The sequence below is a fragment of the Rissa tridactyla genome, chromosome 6, assembly GCF_028500815.1.
Source record: "Rissa tridactyla isolate bRisTri1 chromosome 6, bRisTri1.patW.cur.20221130, whole genome shotgun sequence".
Classification (NCBI taxonomy): Eukaryota; Metazoa; Chordata; class Aves; order Charadriiformes; family Laridae; genus Rissa; species Rissa tridactyla.
This window is the reverse complement of record NC_071471.1, coordinates 12,859,745-12,882,536: the sequence shown is the minus strand read 5'-3', so window position 1 is coordinate 12,882,536 and position 22,792 is coordinate 12,859,745. Positions and strand designations below refer to the sequence as shown.

Here is a 22,792-nt window from a genome sequence, read left to right as displayed (position 1 = left end):
CCCTCCAAAAGCTTGCCAGGCTACCCAGGACAAGTAGCACCCTCCAACTCGAGGTCCAGCTGAGCGGTCCGAGGAGGTCTGCATTGAATGAGGGATTGCTTAGGTTGGGGAAGGGCAATTGTCCGCTCTCCACCACTCAATGTTATCACCACCCAGGAGCACACGCCAAAGCAGATGAAGGCTGAAGGTCAGGAGCCTGAGGACACTCTGTCCCTTGTCACAAAGTCCGGTGGCTTCGGCATGAGCTGGGCACTGCAGCCTCACACTTCTGGACTTGTTGGGTGGAGACCAGCTGGCTTGGACAACCATCTCACCAGCCAAGTGAGCGAGGAGGATCCAGGACCCCAAACCCATCATACCATCCCAGCAGGAGCACAGTGCCTTAAGGGATGGCAAAGATAAATCAAACATTGGTGAGCGATGCCAACAACTTTGTATTTTCTGCTACTGTGCTGTGGCTCACTTCTTGGTCAACAGCCATGTACCCGTGTTGGCTGCACATGGTGCCCTCCAGCCAGGCTGAATGGAAGCAAGTGAGCTCACCCAAGAGAAGGACATTCTGCTGGGAGCTCTGCTCTTGGAAACAAAAGGTTTGATCTTCATCATGCGATGAGACAGCACGGAACCCCAAAAAGAGGACAGGGGAAGAAAGAAAAAAAAAAAAAAAATAGAGCAGAGTTTGAGATTTCAGAGACAAGGGCCATGGAAGCCTTATAGTGGAACTGGGCTCCTAATCAACTAGGATTCCCTTGGAAATGACAGCCTCAAAATACAGAATTAGTCGACTGAGAAGCCGGAGCAGCCATAACCTTCAATAGCATCCACAATTACATGTGCTGGGATAAATTAGAAGGACGCGCAGTCTTCACGCCTGGATATGCCCAGGACACTCGCCCGTGGGATTGCAGGGGGACGTCCCCAGCAGTGTGCTCGCGCACGTCTTAGGGCTGCACTGTGCTTGGCTACAAAGCCAACCTTCAAGGCCACCAGCGCAGAGGCAATGCTGGAGCGGGCGCAATAAGCTCTGCTGAACCAATGCACCAGACCCCTCCCCCCCACTCCCTGTGGCTCTCCTTCCCCGCTGGAGTTATTTTGCCTTAATCTGGGATACCACCGCCTATGAGGGAAGCGCTAAAAATCAAAACATTTATCCTGCATTTCCCCACACGCCATCACTTCTTTAGATATTCAGGATGAGTCACTGTCTTGGACCATGTTCTCCAGCAAAGCTTCACGTTCGCTACAAAAACATGCATCTCAGAGAGCCCTAAATCTGAAATGCCAGCCACGCTGTCAAAGAGCCCTCACTACGAGAGATGCACCTGGCATCGTCCGGCTCCTATTTACTAGATCTTATTTTAAAATGTCAAAGGGATTCTGCGTGAGCTACGAACATGACAGGCTGCTCCGGCGGCGAGCAAGCTCCACTGGGGGACTCAAGGTTAGCGAACAGCATCCATGCACACCTCCTCCCAACACAGCCAAGCACCTGGTGTTTCCCCCGAATGCCAAAATTTGGGGGGGAAAGCCTCCTTTTTCATCCCGGCAAACCCCCTGCCTGCCGACAGCCAAAGCCAGACTGCTCCGTCATGCCAGAAACCAAATCCCCTCCACCAAAATTAGAGAATTGGAAAGAAAAAGCCCGGCTCTGGACAAGCGAGCGCGGGGCGAGCTTGCCAGCACAGCTCTGGCACACAACAACCCCTGCCAGATCGATCCTGTATTTTTTTTAATGCAGCATCCAACACGTACTCAAGCCTTCAGGGAGGCCGGCCGATTATTTTCAGGTGTAAAACCCAAACAACAGCACTGCCGGCCTGAGGATGCCTCCTGAAGATCCTTGGCTCGTGCGCTCGGTGTCTCGGGGGGTCGGAAGAGCAGGGGAGCGGGAGTGGAAACAGGCAGGGATGCTCTGCCTGCTGCTGGAGGTGTCGAGCTCAGCCCCAGCCGCCGGAGCGCAGCCATCGAGGGGAGGAGGTGGAAATATTGAACCTCAAACGCAAGAAACTGCAAAAGCTCGTGGGCAAGCGGCTCCCCACGCCGCCTCCCCTCCCGGCGCCGGCCGCCGTGCCGAGCAGCATCACTCCAGTTTTTGCACCATATGGAGTGAGCTCGCGAGTGCAAATGAGGCAAAGAGCACGAGAGGCAAAGGGAAATAAATCTGTGCCGCTGCGGCCACACGCGGGGCCCGCCAGCGGCGCGGGGAAGCCTCCGCCAGGACGGGGGAAGGCTCTGCCTGCATCCCATCCCTGGGGACGCCTTGGCAGAACCCCCCGGTGCCTGCCCGGCCCTCCTTGCCATAAAGCTGCGGGCATGGGAAAGGGAGAAAAAGGGGGGCAAAAAGAAAGGAAGGGGGGGCAAAAAGAAAGGCCGGGGGGAAATGTGGCCAAGTCAACAGGTCCCTCACAAAGGGCAGAGGTGAGCAGACCCCACTGGGTTTTTTTTCCTCTGGTCTCACATCTAAATGCCGCTTCCTGAAACACCCTGCAAACCCATCCCTTGGTTCTCCCAGCTTATCTTTTTCACAGAATGGTGAAGGTTGGAAGGCACCTCTGAAGATCCTCTAGTCCAACCCCTTGCCAGGGCAGGATCACCCAGAGCAGGTTGGACAGGAATGCGTCCAGGTGGGTTTGGAATGTCTCCAGGGACAGAGACTCTCACTTTCTTCGTTTCTTTTCTTTATCCACTTTCAGATTTGGTCAAAACAGCCGAGAGCTGGGATCTGTAACTATCCCACATCCTCTCCCAAAAATTTTACTATCAGCCTGAGCCATCTTTAGGTACGTCTGTACATGACAGCTGGTCCGTCAAGTAAATAACAAAATGTGTTTGCCAAGATTTCTAATGAGGCACCGTACCGGCTCTGAGGGGCCAGCGGGGCTGCGTTCAACCCGAATATGCCGACGGCTACCAGCGAGTGCAGTCGCCCCTTTGGAAGATGCTCTTCACAACGGGGTGCTCAGCAAGGGGGTCAGGACCTCTCTTCAGAAGCTCTTGGTGCATCACCCGAAGCGTGCCAGCAGCAGTGGGCAAACAGCTGCCCACGCAGAGGCAGCGCCAGGTCCTCTGTCCCCCCTCATCCCCCTGTGCCAGGATGCGTATCCTGGGAGAAGAGAGGAAAAACGAGCACTGCTCTAAGGCGACCTTAAATCACAAGATTTTGCTCAGGACCGTGCTTACGCCAAGCTTTTTTCCTGCAAGCTGCAGCGGCCGGTTGAGCTGCTGAGCAGCCACAGCTCCCACCAGCCCCAGGAGGGGAGGAAGAGGAGGAGAAAGAGGAGGATGCTGGCAGGAGGTGCCGCTTGGCAGCCGGCCTGCCCAGCACACCCCTGCCTCCAGCCCCGGCGCCTACGCGGGTGCAAGCTGGGAAAAGGCTCTAGCATGAGGACAACCATCTGCGTGCCGGGAGCTGCGCCAAGGAGGGTTCGGGGGACTGTTCTTCCTCCCCTCCTCGCTAGGACAGTCTCCTTCTCCAGCGCATGGGTAGGGCCGACCTCACACACGGGTGACCCCTCACCAAAAAGCTTTAGCATGGGTTCGCAGGGAGGTAAGCAAGGAGAAGTCCACCCGAGCCACCTCCAACGCGGTCACTGGCCACCCCCCAGGAGGTGCCTACAGTCCACCACAGGCGAGGAATGGTCCTGGCATGACCGGCACGGCTCCATTTCACGCAACGTCAGCTCTGCTCATTTTTAACACGGCACCAGTGGATGATAAAGTTCCCCCTAAGCTCATCTCCATACCCACCTCTTCTCCTGATGACGCTGACCCATCCTCCCTGATTGTGGTTTCCTTTCTGAAATAAATCACTTTAAGTGCACGTTGTGCTCTGGGTCTCATTACTGTTCATCATCTTCTGTGCAACGGAGCTGTCACATCCTCACAAACTCTGTCACCTGGGTGACACGGGAGCAATTTGGGAGGGCAGGCAGGTGGGAAGAAAGTGCCTGCAGCTCACCAGGAGCTCCCACCCCTCTCCTCCACAGCTTCCAGACGGTGGGCTCACACGCACCTTCAGCCCCACGCAGACCTCGTGGCACTAAAGCTCAGGAGAGCAAAAGCAAGAAGGTGCAACACCCACGCAAGATGGGATCACTGCATGCAAGCAGGACTTTTTACAAGGGCATGTAGTGACAGGAGAAGGGGTAATGGCTTCAAACTAGAAGAGGGTACATTTAGATTAGATATCAGGAACAAATTTTTCACTCTGAGGGTGGTGGGATGCTGGCCCAGGTTGTCCAGAGAAGCTGTGGCTGCCCCATCCCTGGAGGGGTTCAAGGCCAGGTTGAACAGGGCTTGGAGCAACCTGGGCTGGTAGGAGGTGTCCCTGCCCAGGGCAGGGGGTGGCAGTGGGTGGTCTCTAAGGTCCCTTCCAAGCCAAACCGTTCTGTGATTCTATGAAGCACACAGAAGATGGGAAGATATCAGGAACGATGGCAGATGCACCTTGATGGCCAAGAGGGTCTTCCTTCAGCGAGGTATGTCCCTGCAGGGAAACCTCCCTCCAAGGGAGGGAAGGAGGAAGAGTCAGACACGAGGGCAGCAAGATGGTCACCAAACCTTCTCCAGCCTGGATTCTAGGCAGCACCACATTTAACTCCTTACCACAGATGAGCGCTTCCAACTCCAGAAGGCTACTTCAGATTAATCCAGAACAGGAGATTGTGGTCGTGCTTCACACAGTAAATTAAAAGCTCTGTGCCAAAACCCCACGAGGACAGTTCAGGCAATAGCAACACAAAGGCATCGTTTGCCTGTCACATCCCTTTCAAAAGCCAAACAGAAAGCAAGAAAGGGAGCAATTAAGGCTGCCGTTAATCTTGTAGTGTCCACAAAGACGGGTCTGTTGTTTTTATAGAGGAGGGAGTGTAAGTGCCACCACCTTCCAGATGGCCAGCAGCCCCATGAGGGGCTGGACCTGCCTGGCATGAACAGCCAACCCAGCCGGCAAGGAAGGAGCTGCTCACCCATCGCCACGCGGCTGACACCTGCATCCCTGCGCATCAGCACAGCTCCCAAGGAACAGGAGCTGTTTCCCAACATAATTATTTGGGAGGGTGCAGAGGTACAGGCTTCCCATCAAAGACAACAACTACGTACACCCTTGAGCATGGCCAAGCAGAAGACATGCTCCTCCCATAAGGTCATCACTCGTGTTTGTCTCTCTGTCTCTCCCACCCCATCGCAACTTCACAGGGACACGCTCCTTGCTGCCCTGGTGACCACAGCAGGAGGGGAAAACCCCCAGAGATGCAGGAGACGACGACCCCTGGAGATGCACATGCACCAAGACATCCATCACTGCCAGGAAGGACACCCCAGATGGTCCCACAGCCTTTGCTAACCTCTCCCAGCATCCCACCCCTCCCCAAAAACCCAAGCAGCCTGTTAACAGCCCAACCTGGAGACCCCACATCCCCCTCCCCTGGCCCAGGGCACGTGCACACGTGTTCGCACACGCCGGCACAGAGCAGGGGGGGAAGCCGCCTTGCAGAAATAACACAGGCACACAAACAAAAGAGCACAAGCCATTAATCTGGGTGAACCGGAGGAAATGAAATCATTATGTCTGCAGCTACAACATCCCAAAGAACAAATTTCCTGCCTGGATAATAAATGGATTCTTTTGTTTCACGTTGGCCCCAACCACGTGACTGTCTTGGCCTATTCCTCATCCAAAACATCTTGCTGTATAAATACCCAGACGGGCTCGAATTTCAGCTGCTAAAAATATGTTTTAATTATAATAATATATAATAATAATAATAATAACAACCAAAAAACAAAAAAAAATCCAGATCTGCAGGCTCCCTTTGCCTCCTAAAGAACCTCTGAAGGCTTTCCAGCACACGGGCAAGCAAACAAAAAGTCCAAAAGTTGCCAATTCCAGCTGAACGGCACAAATGCAACCTTCGAAAGAAAGACTGAGGCACCCGAACGGCAGCCCTGGGTTAATGCCCACGGTAAATAACCCCTGCCAGAAAGAGAAACAACGGGTGCCTGAGCATTTTAAGCACCAACAGCCCAAGGAGTAGTTTATAAGTACCTCCCAGCAGCAGGACGGGGACCAAAGCCACGCGGCACCCCAGAGATGGCTCCTGACCCTCCAGCCCTCGGGGCTGTGCAGGTTTTCTTCTGGTGGCTTTCTGATGCCTCACTAGGGCTTGGGAATTATTCATTAGATGGATGGGGAATGCAAGTTCTGGCCTCCCATGGCTTGGCGAGGGTATTTGTTGGCTGTAAGAACGGCTCTGGGGATCTCGAGGGATGCAGAACTCTAGGAGAGCTGTGTGAATTATTGGTTTCGACCGTTCCTTTAATTCACAGCTCCACCAGATCACTCACTCAGTTAAAGCCATTTTTGCATCTAACTACGTATTTCGCATCTGATTTCAGCTTCTTTCCACTCGCCTTCCCAGCTTTGCAAACACATAGCAAACACTTCAACAAGTTTCAAAACAAGACACAGTTTTGAATCCAAACATCAAAGCGCCTTGGTGCAAAACAGTCCAAATTGTTTGGATGTTAAAGGGAGACCTCTGTGAACGGAAACAAGCTCAAAAAATCCCCCTGGGCTAGCAGGCAGCGAGAGGCAGAAGCTCCAACCAAGCCCACCATGCCTTAACTCCAAGCAAAAGGTCTCCTTGATGAGACACGAGCCCACTTGGGCCTGGGACACAGTCCCCCAGCTGCCTCCCCCTTTTATTTGGTTTTGGGGAAAAAGTGTCTTGGGCACAAACCCGCCTGCAGCTCCCCTTCCTCGGGCAGGCAAACCCTGGTGAGGATGGGGTCATTCCTCCCATGCCCAACCAGGTGAGCAGGGGAAGGAGGCTTGGAAGAAGCAAGGCAGCTTCTTCCAGAGGTTTCCTCAGAAAAATGCACTATTTCACCCCAACGCGTAAGGCAGGCACGTTGGAAAGGCCAAGATTTGTCACTGAATGAGAATTTTGTTTCTCTCGAAAACATTAGCACAGCAGAAAATATTAAAGGGCATTAACAAAAGCAACCCCCCACCCAGCTGTTCAAAGCCCACCACCACCACCACCATCACCACCCAGAGCTCTGACTGGGGGAGTACAGGGCTGTACTCCTCCTCCATCGCCCAGAACATCCCAGAGCATCCCAGCACCAAAACCTCTTCTCTTCAGCTTCAAACACAAGCAGAGGGAACCCTTCGCTTTGCAGCTGGCTCGGTGCACGGCGCCAGCAGAACTTCAATTTCATTTTCCTTTGTGGGTCATCTTTAATTTCAATTATATTTTGGAGGCTGGGGAAAGTGTCCAAGCATCGCTGCTGCCTCATTTCAATCGTTTAGCGTTGCTGTTTCTTCAAGGAAGAGGAAAGAAAAAAAAAAAAAATCCTTGGAAACTAAATATTTACACACCCACGTACGCTAATCCCAGCAGATCCAAGGGTGGGAAGCCTATTTAAAAAAACATCCCTAATTACTTTCCCATTTTAAAGGGAATAATCCGGCGATTAGCTAAAATGCTTTACTTAAGTAATCACATATTTTTTGAAGAGGAGTAATCTGCCGGCACGTGCATAGACAGGACAGGGAGTTGACAAACCATTTTTACACGCTTCCTTTACATCCAGCTGCCAACAGCCGAGGGGCACGGAGGAGCCAGAGGCACAGCGGGCAGGCAGGGGGGTCATTAAATGCCACCCTCGGGTGGCCACCCTTGGGACAGGGACAAAGCCGGCTCTGGCGGCAGCCTCTCGCCAGTCCCGGGATTGCACCCCAAGGAAAAGTCCTTGCTGGGAAAATGGCAACAGAGCCCCAAACACCTCAAAAGGCCATCAGTCACTTCACAACAATGCCCAGGTCCCTCCCAGTGGCGCAACGAGACGGGAAACACAGCGGGTTCTTAGTGCAATGCACTGATTTATCGGGAGCACCTTTCGGTCCCTTTTTGCTGACGTATTAACAAAGCTCGTATCAGACAGCAAGGTGGTTTCTGCTGGAAAAGAAAAAAAAAAATATATCTAAATAATCCAGATGAAGGGATGTACGTAAGGATTTCCAAGGTCCCCCCTGCCACCGCAAAGCAAATAGCAGCTACTTGCTAATTAGCAACAGCCGCCACGCTGCTCGAGGAGAGGGCTGAAGTCTTCAGGATAGGTGAAAGTTTGATTATAAGACTCGCGCGGCAGATCATTTAGAAAGATAAAACCACGTCGGCTCTGCTGCAGCCAGCTATTAAAAGTGGAGAATGTTATTTCAGGTAATAAAGAGCAAGACCTGAGGACCAGCCTGGGAATTCAAATTTACAACTTGTATCAAATTCATATGCTGTAAAACTTCACCTAGTTTATAAGTTTCTCGCCAACTTCATAAAACATGTTTTATTATTATTGTTTTCTGACTCTCCTGCCTTAATAAAATTCCTCTCCCAGCCTGTGTGGGTGTTGCATTATAAACATTTGCACTTTGATTCATTCAAGACTGAAGAAAGCTTTCAAGGTAACCTATTAGGAATACTTTAAATGTTTCAAAGATATCCCAGTTTCCCCTGAATATCACAAAGTTTTAAAGAATTAAATAGAAACGTGCTGTTTGCTGCAAACCTCCCCCAAAAATCTGCTGGGCTGGTGACTCAAGCGACCGTATTTGGGAGCGACCAAGCCTGGTGGGGTCCAGGGTGAGAAGACATGGGGCTTACCGGGGGGCGCAGGGTAAGGCATGGAGCCCCTGGGATGCCACTGAGTGGGTTCCACTGGTCCTTAAGGACCATTTTTTCCACAAGTTAAAGACCAGACCCTGCGAAAGTAGGGGTTTCCCCATCCCCGGCGAGCGAAGCCCAGCACCGGGACACAAAGGCAGAGCCGGAGGGTGCTCTGGGCAGCTTCTTTCTCAAAGCAAGCCCATTTTCTCCGGCCTCGGCCAAAGCCTGTTGGAGTTAATAAGCGTCTCTTTATAGCCTTCGGCAGGCTTTCGAGCAAGCCTTTCAGCCCAGCAGACTCCCGCAGGCACGCAGTGGTGCCAGCCATTTCAGTAATAACCCACGCACGGCGCAAGGAGGGATAATAAAAGCCGATTTTTAGGAAAGATACTGAACACAACTAGCTCATTGCCAGCCTGCATCCACCTCCTCTCCTCCCCAAGGTCGGCTTCAGCATCCGTGGGTCAGGGGGGCATTGCCAGCCGACGACCAGAGCTTGGGAGGGGGGCCCTACCCAAGATGGGTCCAAATAAAAAGGAATTGGTGCCTTGAATTCCTCCACAGTTGATGCTTTTCTCCGTTTTGCTGAGCAAGAGTAAGGTTACCTGGTGCAATGCATGTGGCTCAAGGAGCCGCATGTCCCTCCCCATGAAATGCGGCACGGAGCTCATCCTTCTCAATTTTATCATGCCAGAAATCACCACTTTACAGCTTCATATCTGGTCCCAGTGACATCGTTAGATGTGACGGCACGGTGCCTCCGTCAAGAGCCTGACAAGCTCAAACGACTTAGATCCCCACGAGCAATTTCATCGCGAGGGACAATGCATGGACAACAAAGGCCACGCATCTCCAGGGGGTTCACCTAGCCTCTGCACAGCTCCAGCCAAAACCCCCGGCCTGGGGAGCCACTCTGGGTATCCCGGGATTGCCCGCTGCCAGGTCATGCCCATAATTCCCAACACTCGATAAACGATGCAGAGATCCAACATCGCTGCTCTGAAAATAACTACGGCAGAAGCGCAGGGATGGAGCGGGCACGCGGTGAGGGCATCTCCATAGTATGCACCGTGGAGGAACACCACCTAGAAGCAACCCCAACGGCACCGCAGGCATGCTATGCGAGGCAAAGATCCTCAACTAGCCACAAACATTTTAAGAAGTACTTCTGACCTGACAATACACCGGTAAACTTGAAAAGCCAAATTTTGTTCTTTTCAAGCACATTTGTTTCAAGTGAAAAGCAGAGTTGATGCCTCACGTAGCACGCTGAGAGCGACCTGCTCCTGCTCTGTCCCTGCGTGTCCATCTTATTCCTTGGGCATTCGGAAATGACGTTCCTTGAGCGCTTGTGGCCAGCAGTGCGAGGGGGGGATTCTGCCCCTCTGCTCCACTCGGGGGAGACCCCCCCACAGTGCTGCCTCCAGCTCTGAGGTACCGACAGCAGAAGGACACGGAGCTGTTGGAGCGGGGCCAGAGGAGGCCCCGGAGATGCTGGGAGGGCTGGAGCCCCTCTGCTGGGAGGGCAGGCTGAGAGAGCTGGGGGGGTTCAGCCTGGAGAAGAGAAGGCTCCGGGGAGACCTTCCAGCCCCTTCCAGTCCCTAAAGGGGCTCCAGGAGAGCTGGGGAGGGACTCTGGATCAGGGAGGGGAGCCATGGGATGAGGGGGAACGGTTTTACACCGAAAGAGGGCAGATTTAGATGAGATCTGAGGAAGCAATTCTTTGCTGTGAGGGTGGTGGGATGCTGGCCCAGGTTGTCCAGAGAAGCTGTGGCTGCCCCATCCCTGGAGGGGTTCAAGGCCAGGTTGGACAGGGCTGGGAGCAGCCTGGTCTGGTGGGAAGTGTCCCTGCCCAGGGCAGGGGGTGGCACTGGGTGGGCTTTAAGGTCCCCTCCAACCCAAACCACGCTATGATTCTACGAAATATGAAGCTACAGGTGTTGGGTGAAAAAACAGTTCAAGTGTCCAACCACCCACCAAGGCCAGCCCCCAGCTACTTCTTCCCCCCCCAGCCTGTCCCCAGTACATCAGGCTGTCCCCCACCACAGCTCCCCCCGGCCACGGGCAGGGGCTGCCCAGCGGGACGGAGCAGACCCCCCGCAGCCACCCCCCTTCTCCTCCTGCCTCCCGAGGATGGCCTTGCCTCTTCTGCTTGGGTTCCTGGTTTTTCCCAGGGAAGAATGTAATTCACACCCCTTCGCCTCTTCCGCAGTGATTTAACATCTTTTGAGCAAAAAGCAATTATCCTCATATCAACAGGACCCTGGCGAGGATGATAATGAGTCGGCTCCGACCCTGCGGCTAAGGAAGCGGCTGAAGCAAGCGGAGGCCTCTAGTAATCAAAGGCCTGTCCCCGGCCTCCGATTGCGGGGGGAAGGAAAAAAAAGAAAAAAAAAAAAAGAGAGAAATAAAAAACCTCCATAAAACTTCAATCGTTGCCGTTTCCTGCTCCATCCCTCCACCCGCTGCAGAGGTTTGAGCACCAGGAGAAATGGGACCCATCACCAGCCCCGGGTCCCTCCAGCTTTGCCACCCGGTGGCATTTTGGGTGTTGCTCACCGGCTCCCCCGCAGCACCCTACGGCAGGGATCCATCGGGAGGACCGATTCCGTGCTCTAAAGCAGACACCACAGCCCTGTTTTCCCAGGTTTCGGGGCTCTAGGGGAAGCATCCCCCCACCTGGAGTTGAGCCGGGTGGTGACCTGCCCTGCCCCGGGACTGGCATGTGGGGCCGGGCAAAAAAAGGTGTCGCCATGCTCTGCCCTGCAAAGGGAAAGAAAATAGGAAGCAAAGACGTGGACACGCCATGGGTCTTGGGCTTTGCAGAACCAGAGAGGCTCCTTGGGAGATGGCAGAGCCAGGAGCGGAGAGCATCTAGCGCTACCAAAGACCAGGGTGGTGGGTTGAGCTGCCCTTCCCCCTCAAAAAAATAAATATATAGCCAGGCAAAGACACCAAAACCCTTCAAAGCAATCCAAGGGAAGATGCTGGTTGGGTCTGAATACTCCCAACCTTGGTGCCCGGTTGCTGCTGGGATGCGGCACACCAGGGTACCGGCGCATCGGAGAGGTGGGCAGGGTGCAAGAAGGACGTTTCAGGAGGAAAATATCATGAAACAACCCTTTAAAGTCATGACGAAGCCTCCACGCAGAACGGGAGGAACCAGCCCAAAAGCGAGGATTTCCACAGCCTATTCCCAGCCACCGCTTTCACTCGCTGCATAACAAATCAAAGCTTAATCAGCTTCAAACACCAGCAACACCGACTGGATGTCTCCCCAGATATTAAACGCGTTCCTCACTACACTAACAAGGCACATACCTGAGGCTTTACTAATCCCTAATTACTTGGCATGGCTATTTCCAAATTTAAAAAGATAATTAAATAAATAAACTTAATACTGTAGGGGAAAGAAAAAAAAAAAGAAGATAAACTTAGTACTGTATTTTTTTTCTGCAAAGACCTTGAAAGGACTCCACCTGCTTATCAAGGGGAACAACTTAGAAGAGAAAACCAGCAAATTAACACTCATTAACTAAAAACTGCTCCTCCTAACCCTCTCCTCTTCCAGGAGGCTGCTTGCCATCGCCTTTCACCTGCCCCAAAAGCGGACGGGGTGGAGGTGCCGACCCTGGGGATGCTCCGGGGGTTCTCTCCTCCCCCTGGGAGCATCCCACCCAAACCAGGAGCATCCCACCCAAACTGGGTTTAGGTTGGAGGAGCCGAGGCCGAAGGAAAGTCATCTTCCTTTGGCAGAGCCCCTTCCCCTTTGAACTGTCGCCTCTGTGATTTTTCACCGCAGGGCTCCCAGCAGGAACTTATTAAAGCCAGACCAAAGCACGTATGCTTTAATCGTAATTAGGTCACCCTGGGTTGTGGGCTTAGCAGGCAAAACTATAATTATTTAGAAACATCAACTTTAAATGCCAAAGAGTCTTAATGGAGCTGAGCTAATTAACCAATTTCAACTGAGTAACTGATTAGCTTAAAAAAAAAAAAAAAGGAGAAAAATCAATGATCATAGACAACAACATTTTCTTTTAACAGGTTGTTTTCTTGCAGCAATTCTCAATTGCACAAAAGGAGACCAACAACCCCCGCTAACCAAATATTATTGTAATTAAATATTCAACAGAAAGCCTCTTCAATTATTCAAAAGACTGATAACACTTGTTTATAATTGAGGTGGCGGGAGAGGTTTCCAGAAGCAGGGATTTTTGCGCATCATCGGGTTCCGGTCGCGGATGCAAACCCGGATGGGTCGTGGCATCAGCACATGGTGCCAGCTCCGGCCACTGCTCCCACCACTCCTGCAGAAACCCAGCTGGGGGGAGACAGATGATTTCCAGCCCAGGCATGAGAAAACGGACCATATGGTCCACATGTTTTCTGGATTTTTGTTATTAGACCAAAAATTTAGGGGACTAATGGCCAGTTTCCAGGTTTCACGCCGTTTTCTGATGGTAGCGTTATTCCCCCGGCAGAGAACCGGGAGGAAAAGCAGACCCCCCGTGTATCATTATAATTCACTAGGCGGCATTACCATAGGAAATTACAAATTAGCTTTTCAGCAAAGGATACAGGGATATTTAGATTAGCTATAGAGAAACTACAAAACCTTTCAGTCCATTTATCAAAGCTCTCGTAGCTCCAACTTCCCGGGAAATGAAACAATAATAAATATTGAGCAGGGAAAGTTAATCTCCGCTGAACGCACTTTAATAATTCAAAAATTATGGGAAATAAATAAATAAGAGTGCAGACCCTTTAGCTCCTACAAACACACATCCTGTTTTTCTCACCATTTCTTATGATGCGACTTTGTGGAAAATGGACAGTAACCCAAAAAAAAAAAAAACCCAAAAAAACACCACCCCCAAAAAAATCAGCTGTGGCTGGGAGGGACTGTATTTACGGTGCAGGAGGGAGCCCATCCACATCTGCCACTTAATCTGGAAAGCTGCAGGGCTGATTTGGGCAGGGGTTTGGTCTTGTTGTTCCCAAGAAAAGGACTGTGGTGCCTCTACCTGCTACTGGGTGGTGTCTGCATCAGCCCCCTGCCCGCTCCCTCCCCTGCCCACTCCCAAGCGCTCGCTTTTGGAAAGACTGTCTTTTTAGCCCCTAAAAGCCGGGCTGTGCAATAACCAACTTGGTGTCCCGTGGCCACCCAAGGTCCCAGCTCCCTCTGGATGCTGCTCTGACACCTCTCCACCCCTTTCTGTGCGTTTCTGCTCCCACACCAACCTCTGCCAAGAAAGGACACGGATGCCAAGGGCTCAGCCGGCAGAAGCACCCTTCATTCACACGTGGGCCACGATGCACCTGAATATCCTCTGGATTCACATTCACTTGCCCTTCCCACCACTCGGCGCCGCTTCGCAAGGTGCTCTCTGTCACTGCTGGATCCGAATTCTCGCCATGTGGGTTATCTGCACCGCCTCCATCACACCGGGTCCAGCGACCTCCGTAAGGGATGCGCACTCCGGTTTCCTAACACCGCCACTGCCTCTCCAAATCGCTACCCAGCAAATATCCACGCTTAACATTTGCCTTGCGCAAGTATTCATGCGTGCAGCGCTCGATAGCTCGAATGTTTGCAGAAAGAGAACAAGGTCAAATGGGAACGCGCTTTCAAGTTCTAATGAATATTAGGGGAAAACACTCTCTCCCCCAACCCCAACTATTTACTCAGCCTCGCTGTGCCGTTTAACGACTGCTTAATACTGACCGCGTCCGTTTAGAGGGAACGGAGAGCTGCAGCACCCTTCAGGCAATACCATACAAGCTTGGGGCTCCTGCATGAAGCCATTTCCATGCCAGGGTACAATGAGCTCACACCCCCCAGCTGGGAGAGGTAAAAAGAAAAAAGCCTCCTCAAGCTGGCTGGATCTCAGACGGAGCAGCGCAGCACCTTGCGAGCCTCAAGCCTTGCTCCGAGCATCTCTTCCATCAGCCTCATGCCACGGCACCAGCGTCTCCAAGACTCTGCTGACCGGATTAGCATCGAGTTACCTCTTGCCCAAGGTATTATTTTCCCCTTTTCACCAAATCTGAGTATTTATTTAGCTTGCAGAACCCATCTCTGCTAGAAACATCTATTATTCAGCACCGTGGCCTGCATTCAGAGCCAGACGAACACATTCGATATTTTCTTCTGATTTTTTAAGGCCAGTGGAAGGTTTTTACTCGGTGCTGTTGTGTCAGGAGCTGCACCCAGGATGGGCGAGAGGCCACCGCGCACACCCTCCTGGCAGCTCATGCCACAGCAGACATGGGAGCACAGGGCTCCCATTTCCACAATGGGAAAGCCAATTTCCATAGAGAAATGGTGAGCAGGAAAATAAATACATTTATCACAAACCCCACCTTCTCCATGCCTGCCTTTCACAGAGCTCCTTCAGGGTCCTTATTTGCATTAACTGCTCCAAGACCATCTTCAGCGTCAAATAAATACTAATAACGACAGCCCAACAGGCAGGCTTTCCATTTTCAGCGCTGCTTTTCTGATCTCTCCATCATTGCCGGCGCTCGTTTTCATCTCTAATAGGCTTCCAGAGCCGAGCCACCAGAGCACTGTAAGTTATTCAACTTTCGGCTGCGCTACGTTCGGGGAAAGTGAAATTCAAAGCTTTAATTAAGGCAAAAAATAAATCAAGACCTTAAGGAAGGAGACCAACATGAAATTCAGATGCAGGTGAAGTCGCTCACGAGATGGGCTCGAGCTGGATGGCCACCGATTCAGGGGCAGCCGTACCACGGCCATCTCCACCATGAGTTGAGCCGCATTTACGCATCCCAGGGGACAAAAATCTCCCTTTTCAGGTTTTCCAGCACTGCGCGGCATAAGCCACTAAGGTCACCTGCAGCTTGGGGCCAGCAGGACCTTTGAAGATGCTGCCTTTCCTTCACCTCCATCTCCGAGCCCGAAGCACGAGGGAAGCAGGAAGGGAGGAGGAAGACTGAGCAAGGCATAATGAGTCAGTGATACCAGCAATTAGTCAAAAAAAAAAAAAAAAAAGCAACACCATAGGCATCTGCAGTGCCCCCTTTCCATGACTTGACAAAACGCTTTCCCTTCAGGCTGACAAGATCTGGGCTCCCTCATCAAGAATAAGGTTTTTTCTCCCATAGGGTTCTTTTTTTTTTTTTACCCCAGATAGTTTGTGCAAAAAAAGTGCAAGTAAAGGGATGGCTGGATACCAGCACTTGCAAATTCTCTCTTGGAAGACTTATTTTGAGCTTCTCCTTCAAAACCGCTCTGCTCGGGGTGAAGCAGCCGGGCCAAAGGTGGAAGCCCACGTGGTGATGGTGGTGGCGGTGATGGGAAGGGCGGCGCAGTGGCCACCGCCGGCTCCACGCAGGCACTGCTCCGGCGCCGGGGGAAAGCGGAGGAAGCCCAAAGGATGCCTGCGACAGATGTGAGCATCCCGAGCCAAAACGGGAGGAGAGAGGGCACCCGGAGCAGGAGCCAGGAATGCTGCTCTCAAACCAAACCCCCATCCCCGTTCCTCTCCCAGGCTGCGGTTCCAAAGGCCAGGCAGGCGAACCAGAGGATAAGCACAGGAAGCAAAACCAAGCCGGATCCGCCAGCCCCGAGCAGGGCTTTCCACCTCCCTCCCTGTGCTTTGCTTATCATGCTGCCACAAGCATGGAGAGAAAAAAAACTGGTTTTTAAAAGAGCAGGCGCGAGGCAGGGAGATGATGGGTAGGTAAGCAGAGAACATAGCACACATGGAGGGGCTGCACCAAAAATGGACATCAGCCCCATCTGACCTACCGACACCCCCGACTCCAACAGCTCCTGAGTTAAAACGTATAACATCAGCCCATTACCACCCTCTCTATATGCTAAATGGGATTATATTTGGTTCAGCTAACACGAGAGAGAGCACGCGAGCGGCTCCTGAGTGATTGCAGGGTGTGGGAGAGACGGAGTATTCGCTCCTGTCATCTTCTCGTGTCCCTCTTCCTCTTCACAGGCCACCAAAAAAAAAAAAAAAAAAGACTATAAATATCCAGGTATCCGGCAGAAAACAGTCAGCTAAGCCACAGGATTTGGTAAAAATCAAGTAACCATAAGAAAACTCGGATAAGCGACTCCACTATCTCCAGGTTCGCGTGCTGCAGGCAGTGAGTTAGCAAGGTTTTATGGAGGATAAAGAGAGATGTTTGCGGGCAGCTCCGACCCCGGCTGCATCCCCCTCCTCCCCCTCCAACCGGGTCCAGACCCCCAAACCTCTCCCCCCCGGCCACCGTGGAAAGAAGACTTTTTGTCTCGAATGCTGATTTGGGATGCAGGGAACCATCCCTCTCCCAGCTGCTTCTGCAGCCCATGGCAGAGCCGGGTTTTGCCTTGCCGCCGGCAAAACCGGTCCCACGGCCGCTCCAGGAGGGGAAAGGCAGACCCCGGGGTGGGTCAGGCTCTAGGAGATGTTTCAGCTCGGTTAGAGAAACCTACGTTTTAATCTAGCAAATTCAACCTTTGCACCAGGAGGATCTGTAAGATTTAAATGAGCTCCATAAAAAGGGGTTTTCTTTATACAACCACGCCAGGAGACTGTCGCCTTAACCTCCAAATCAGACTCAATTGCTCTGCCTCAGAAATTCCCCTTCCAAAATTTTCCCTTAAACCCGAGATCTCTCCCAGGATACTACTTCACTACTCAAGTAAATTCCTCAGCAAAGCAGAAATAACACCGCTCTTCAACAGGTTCGGTCCCGGGCAGGGATGCTGGCCCTGCCAGCCCAGCACACACTCCCCGGGGTGGCTCGGGACAAGCTGGTGACACCGGGACACAACATCCAGGAAGGCTCTCAGACAGGGACCAAGCCGAGGTCTCCCAGCCAGCCACGATTTCAGCCAACGCTGCGAACGCCGGCTTCGCAAAGTGCCGCTAACAGGTCTGGCGTTTTCATCTGCGGCTTCGCCACCGAGCAAACCCGCGCCTGTTTGCATCACGCCTCGGCAAGGCATCCGCGTTTCCGTCTCAAGGTGTTTCAACGGCGAGGCAACGGGGAGAAGGAAGCCCGAGAAATAAGCAAACAAACACCCGGGTCAGCCAAAAACCGGGGGAAAGCAGCCGCCGCAGCAGCTGGCCTGCCCACCACGAACCACAGCCAACTCCGCTCCCACCCCATCCGAGACCATCGCAGCAGCGTTTTGGCTCCCAAACCAGCTCCGTGCTGCCCAGAGCTGAGCCACCGGTCTCCAGCAGCTTCCAGTTCAGCCGCAACCGTGCTCACATCAGCTAAATTCCCCCCCCACCGCCTCCAAGGAGGGGCCAAGCCCCACACCGGCCGGCAGCTCCGTTCGCCCACCAGAGCCCGTGCATCATCTCTCCACGACCACGCGTTTCTTGCTGCCAACCAGCACCGCGTCCCCCGCTCGCAGCCACCGCTCGGGCGCTGGGCAACCCCAGCCACAAGCCCTTTTTGCACCAGGAAAAAAAAATGAGGCAGCAGCAAAATAAAGGGGAAAAAAATAAATAAATAATATACGCAATGCTTCCGAAAGCCATGCTGGCCAGAGAGCACCACCGAGGCAAGCCTGGGGTGACTTGGCTGTCCTGCCAGGCCCACCGTGCCCCACGACAGGGAGGGTGATGGGGAAAAGCCTTCGTCCCAAGGGCAGGAACCTTGCTGAAGGGATGATGGCCATGCATCTGCCCCGTAGCCCCACCAAGCATCTCCTGGCGCAATCAGACCCAAGGGAAGGAGACCCCCCCCTGCTCACACCTCGATCCTCCTCTTCCACAGAGCTCTCCTGAGCTCCCACGGGTGTTGGGAAGCGTGGGAGGAGGAGGATGGCCAGAGGCAGTCCTCCGCAAAGAGGCCTGCTGGGGAGGGGGCCCTGGAGGTGTCCCCCACCGAGACCCTGGGGAGGGGACCCAAAGGGGACCCTGGAGGTGTCCCCCACCGAGACATCAGACAGGATTCTACTGGGGAGGGGACCCAGAGGGGACCCTGGAGGTGTCCCCCACCGCCATCCCGGGGAGGGCTCTGCTGAGGAGGAGACCAAGAGGGGACCCTGGAAATGTCCCCCACCACGACCCCGGGCAGAGATCTGCCGGGGAGGGGACCCAAAGGGGACCCTGGGGGCGTCCCCCGCCGCCAGCCCGGGCAGGGCCCTGCCGGGGAGAGGACCCAGAGGGGACCGGGACGGGTTCCCCAGAGCCGTCCCCGAGAGCTGGAAACCCCCCCTCACCCCTTCCCGCGGCCACCCACGGCCCGTGGGCGAGCCCCGGGTCGCCAGTACCGCCTGCGGGCCGGTTCGGGAGGGCTGCGGGAGGAGGGCCGGCACAACCGGCCGGTGCCGAGGGGAGCTCCGCGCCCCCCATAAGCGGACGGGCGCCGTGCCCCGCCGGTCTGCAAGCCCGCGGGGCAGCCGCTTCCCCGGCCGGTCCCCGCTTGTAGCCCACGCGTGGCGCGGGGACCCGCGGTTCTCCCATCCCACCCATTCCACGTCCCGGTCCTCACCTTCCACGGCGGCCGCGGCGGCGGCCAGGCAGAGCAGCACCACCAGATCCGCAGCCATCGCCTCCCCGGGCCCCGCAGGCTTCAGCCGCTACCGGCGGGCGGCCGTGAGCGGGCATGGGGGTGCGTCGGCGGGCCGGGGGCAGGACGGGCCGGGGCCGCGGAGACACCACGGGCCGGGGACCGGGGCCGCGCCGCCGCCCGGGTCACATCGCCGCCGCGAGTGGGGCGCCCGGCCACGCCGCCGCCGGCCCCCGCCGCCGCCCGGCCACGCCCCCCGCCGCCGCCCCGCCAATCCCCGCCGCCCGCCCCGCCCGCGCCCCGCCCACGCCGCGCGCCGCTGTGCGAAGGGGGACGGCGCCCCCTGGCGACCGGCCGCCGCCACCCACCCACCCCCCCCAACACCCCCCGATCCCCCCCCGCCCCCGTCCCCTCAGCGCGACCCCCCATGGGGCGGACCCTCAGCCCGCACCGCAGAGGCCCGGGGAGGGGACGGGGGGGGGCGGGACTCGGTCATCTCAGCCGCCGCCACCCCCCAAATCCCCTCTTTTGCCCCCAAAAGGAAGCGGGAGCAAACGCGCAGCCCCCCGCCGCGGCCCCCCAAAAAGCATGGCGGCTCCCAGCTCAGGGGCAGAACACACGAGTCGAGGCGGGGGCGCTCCTCGCCCCACACCCTTTGCAGGCCCGAGGCGAGGTGGGCACCCGGGCGCAGGGGGGCAGCCGGCTGCCCTCCTTTGCTGGGGACAAGACGCCAGGGTCCCCAACCCACGTCCACCCGCCTGCCCCCATGGCCACCCACACCCAGGGCGATGGCCTCCTGCCCACGAGCCTTTGGCAGGGCAGGGCATCACCCGCCATGGGATGTCACCCACCTCGGGGTGTCACCCCAGCGATGTACACCACCGAAAGGAGCCCTCCAGAAAGAGAACTGGCCCCATCCCCATCATCCCACGCACCGCGCCATGATGGCTCCAGTGTCCCTTCCCGGGGCTCAGCATCCCCCTTGGCTCCTCTCCTTCTCCTGCTGCAGAGCTGACCCCATCCATCCATCCCTCCATCCATCCATCCATCCATCCCTCCCTCCCTCCCTATGGGTTCCCTCATCCCAACAGACCCAGCAGAGGGGAAAAAAGGCAGCAAGGGCTTCTTGGGGGTCACTGTCACCTGCCTGCAGCCAGGGTTCATGTCCCCTACCATGATGGGACCAACAGCCCCACAGAGGTCCCAAGCGCTGGAAAACCACCAGCTTTTCGGTGAAAGAGAGCACACACACACACACACAAAAAAAGATATTCAGCAGTGCCACGGGAGCAAGAGTTTTCTTTTGCGGTCGTGCAAAATATATTTCAAGCAGCTCCCATTCAGCTGAGCAAATAACAGAAAAAATTGCCAAGAACATTCTGGCTAAGTTTTAAGGAAATTTGCTTTCATCTTGACAACCCTTCTTCATTTCCTTCCCATGAATATCTCAGCAATCCAGTTTACTCACTCAGAGGATCACAGAAAGAAAACTGTGAAGTAAATGTCAGTATTATTTGCATCTTTATCCAGTCTGCCACAAAAGCAACACCATGTTATTTATCTGATCTAGCACAACTCAGTAACAGCTCAAGTATAGAATATTCATGATGTGCAAAGCAAAAAAATGTTAATCGTTTGAAAATACAAGAGGCGAAGAGCTGAGCCTGCGAGTTATCCAGAGAACTGCCTCGGCTGGTTGGTTTTCGTTTTTTTTCCCCCCCAAATAATTGTTATCAACTGAAAAACTTGCATTCAGAAACTAACATTTGACCAGAAAAAAAAGCCTGACAATTTTTGTATGTCAAAAAAAAAAAAAAGGCAAAAAAAACCCCAAAACATCAATATTCTTCTGATTTCTTTTCAGCTGGCCAAAGAGTTGGCTGGGCTGGGTAAAAGCCAGCTGTGTTTGTTCAAAAAGCTTTTTATTCCGTCAGCCTTTGCTTCGAGTCCCCGAACACCAACACTTCACTTCTCCTGGTGGATGAAGCGGCTCCGAAAAAGCCTCTTTGCTGTGTTGCCATCCGGAGTGTGGGAAGGCGGCAGCATTGTCCCACAGGGCCACTCTGTTGCTCACCTGATGGGATTGTGGCCACCAGCTGCCCCAGGGTGGTCATAGAGACCATGCCCACAAGCATCCCCCTGGAGGAAGCACCAAGGAGACGTCAAGGAGACATTAAAGCCAGCTGGTTTTTTGGTGCCTTTTGCTCTGGCCATCAGTGGGAGGCCTCTCCCACAGCACCCTATCCATCACCAGGTCCCAACCGCAGGACCAGAAGGCCACCAGCGAGGTCCCATCTCACTTGCTTCTCCCCAAGACCCCACGCCCCAGAGCTGCCACCAGCTCCTGGCAGAGAAAAAGACCCCAAACCCCAGGCAAGAAGAGGAGCACACCGTGGCTCTCAGCAAGCACCCTGCAGAAGGCAAAGCCACCCCTCCAGGCCAGGAGTACCCTCAAGCCCTGCCCACTAGGCACCTGTGCAGGAAGGACATGTGCTAAGAGCACGAACAGCCTCCGGGAAGGCTTTCGGCAGCCCCGTGCCCGGTGCCTCTGTTCCCACGGCGTGCAGCCGGCAGCACGTCGAGATGGCGGCAGTCAGCTGCCAGAATTAGCTCTGTCTTAATTAACAGCTTTGTCTTTGTTCTCTGATGATGCTTCAGGCGATGCCAAACCCTTTCTGGAGGATGAAGATCTGGGATCCCAGCGAAAGAAAACATCAAGAATTATATGCTGCAGCACAGATCTCCCCCTCAAAAAAAGCCCTTGAAACCACTTTGGGGACCAAAGGTGTCACAGCCTGGGGCTGCCCCCGTCCTCCCCTGCCACACTGCACCAGCTGCGAAGGGACGAGCCGAAGCATGACGATGAGTCCCAACCTGGCATCCCTGTGTGTGCGCAGCGGTGGGTACCACGCTGTGAGGGGGGCTCTGGAGGGGGTCACTCCAAACCCTTTGGGCTGTGAAGCAGCAAGCTCGATCGCCGGGAGCCTGACACCTCCTGCGTCACCATCAGAGGGTGACCGAGGCTCCTGTCCTACGCCAGAGCCACCGCCTGGCTCAGACCTGGGAAGGTGCCCTTGGTGGCAGGAGGTCCCCACAAGCCGCTCGCTAATGTAGGAGCGGCACAAAGGTGGAACCAGCCTTCCCCTGTGCCAGCCCCACGGAGCGGAGGACACAGGAGCCTCCCCTAGCCAGAACAAGCGCGGGCGCTAAAGCAGCCATGACGCTCCCCGTTTATTTTCTAAGCCGAGGCGAGGCCTGCAGGGAGGGCAGGAGGATCCCCGCAGCCACCCTCAGCAGCGCTCTCGCATCCCTAATCCTGCCAAGGCAGCGCAGCCTGCTCCCAGCAGCTTGCCCGTGCATTAATTGCAGAGAAAAAGCATGCACCTACAGCGTCCTCCCAGAAGTCAAAGCCTGAGGAGCTGATAAATCCTCTCCCTGATAAGAAAAGCAGGTTCCTTCAATTTTCCAGCGTTTCAGACTCGTTTAGTGTGCTGCAAGACGCGAGCCAGGTAAGGGCGGGCGATGCTGGTGAGCAGCATCTAGCCTCTGCAGTCGAACCCCCTCCTGCGCGTCCAAATAAATGTAATATGATGTAATAACATTAATTAGCACCAGTAAACGCTCAGCGTATT

The 22,792-nt window shown here is 54.5% G+C and overlaps 1 protein-coding gene across 2 annotated transcripts in view; it reads right to left on the bottom strand.

Annotated features, from left to right (window-relative positions):
* EPHB1 (EPH receptor B1) overlaps nt 1–19,350 on the bottom strand; it is an 86,323-nt gene extending 66,973 nt beyond the window's left edge. For both annotated transcript variants that reach the window (XM_054206573.1, XM_054206574.1), the window contains exon 1: nt 19,143–19,350. In XM_054206573.1, coding sequence (XP_054062548.1) covers nt 19,143–19,200 — 58 coding nt within the window. In that variant the 5' untranslated portion in view covers nt 19,201–19,350. The remainder of the gene's footprint in view (nt 1–19,142) is intronic.
* Nucleotides 19,351–22,792: the final 3,442 nt, after the last annotated feature.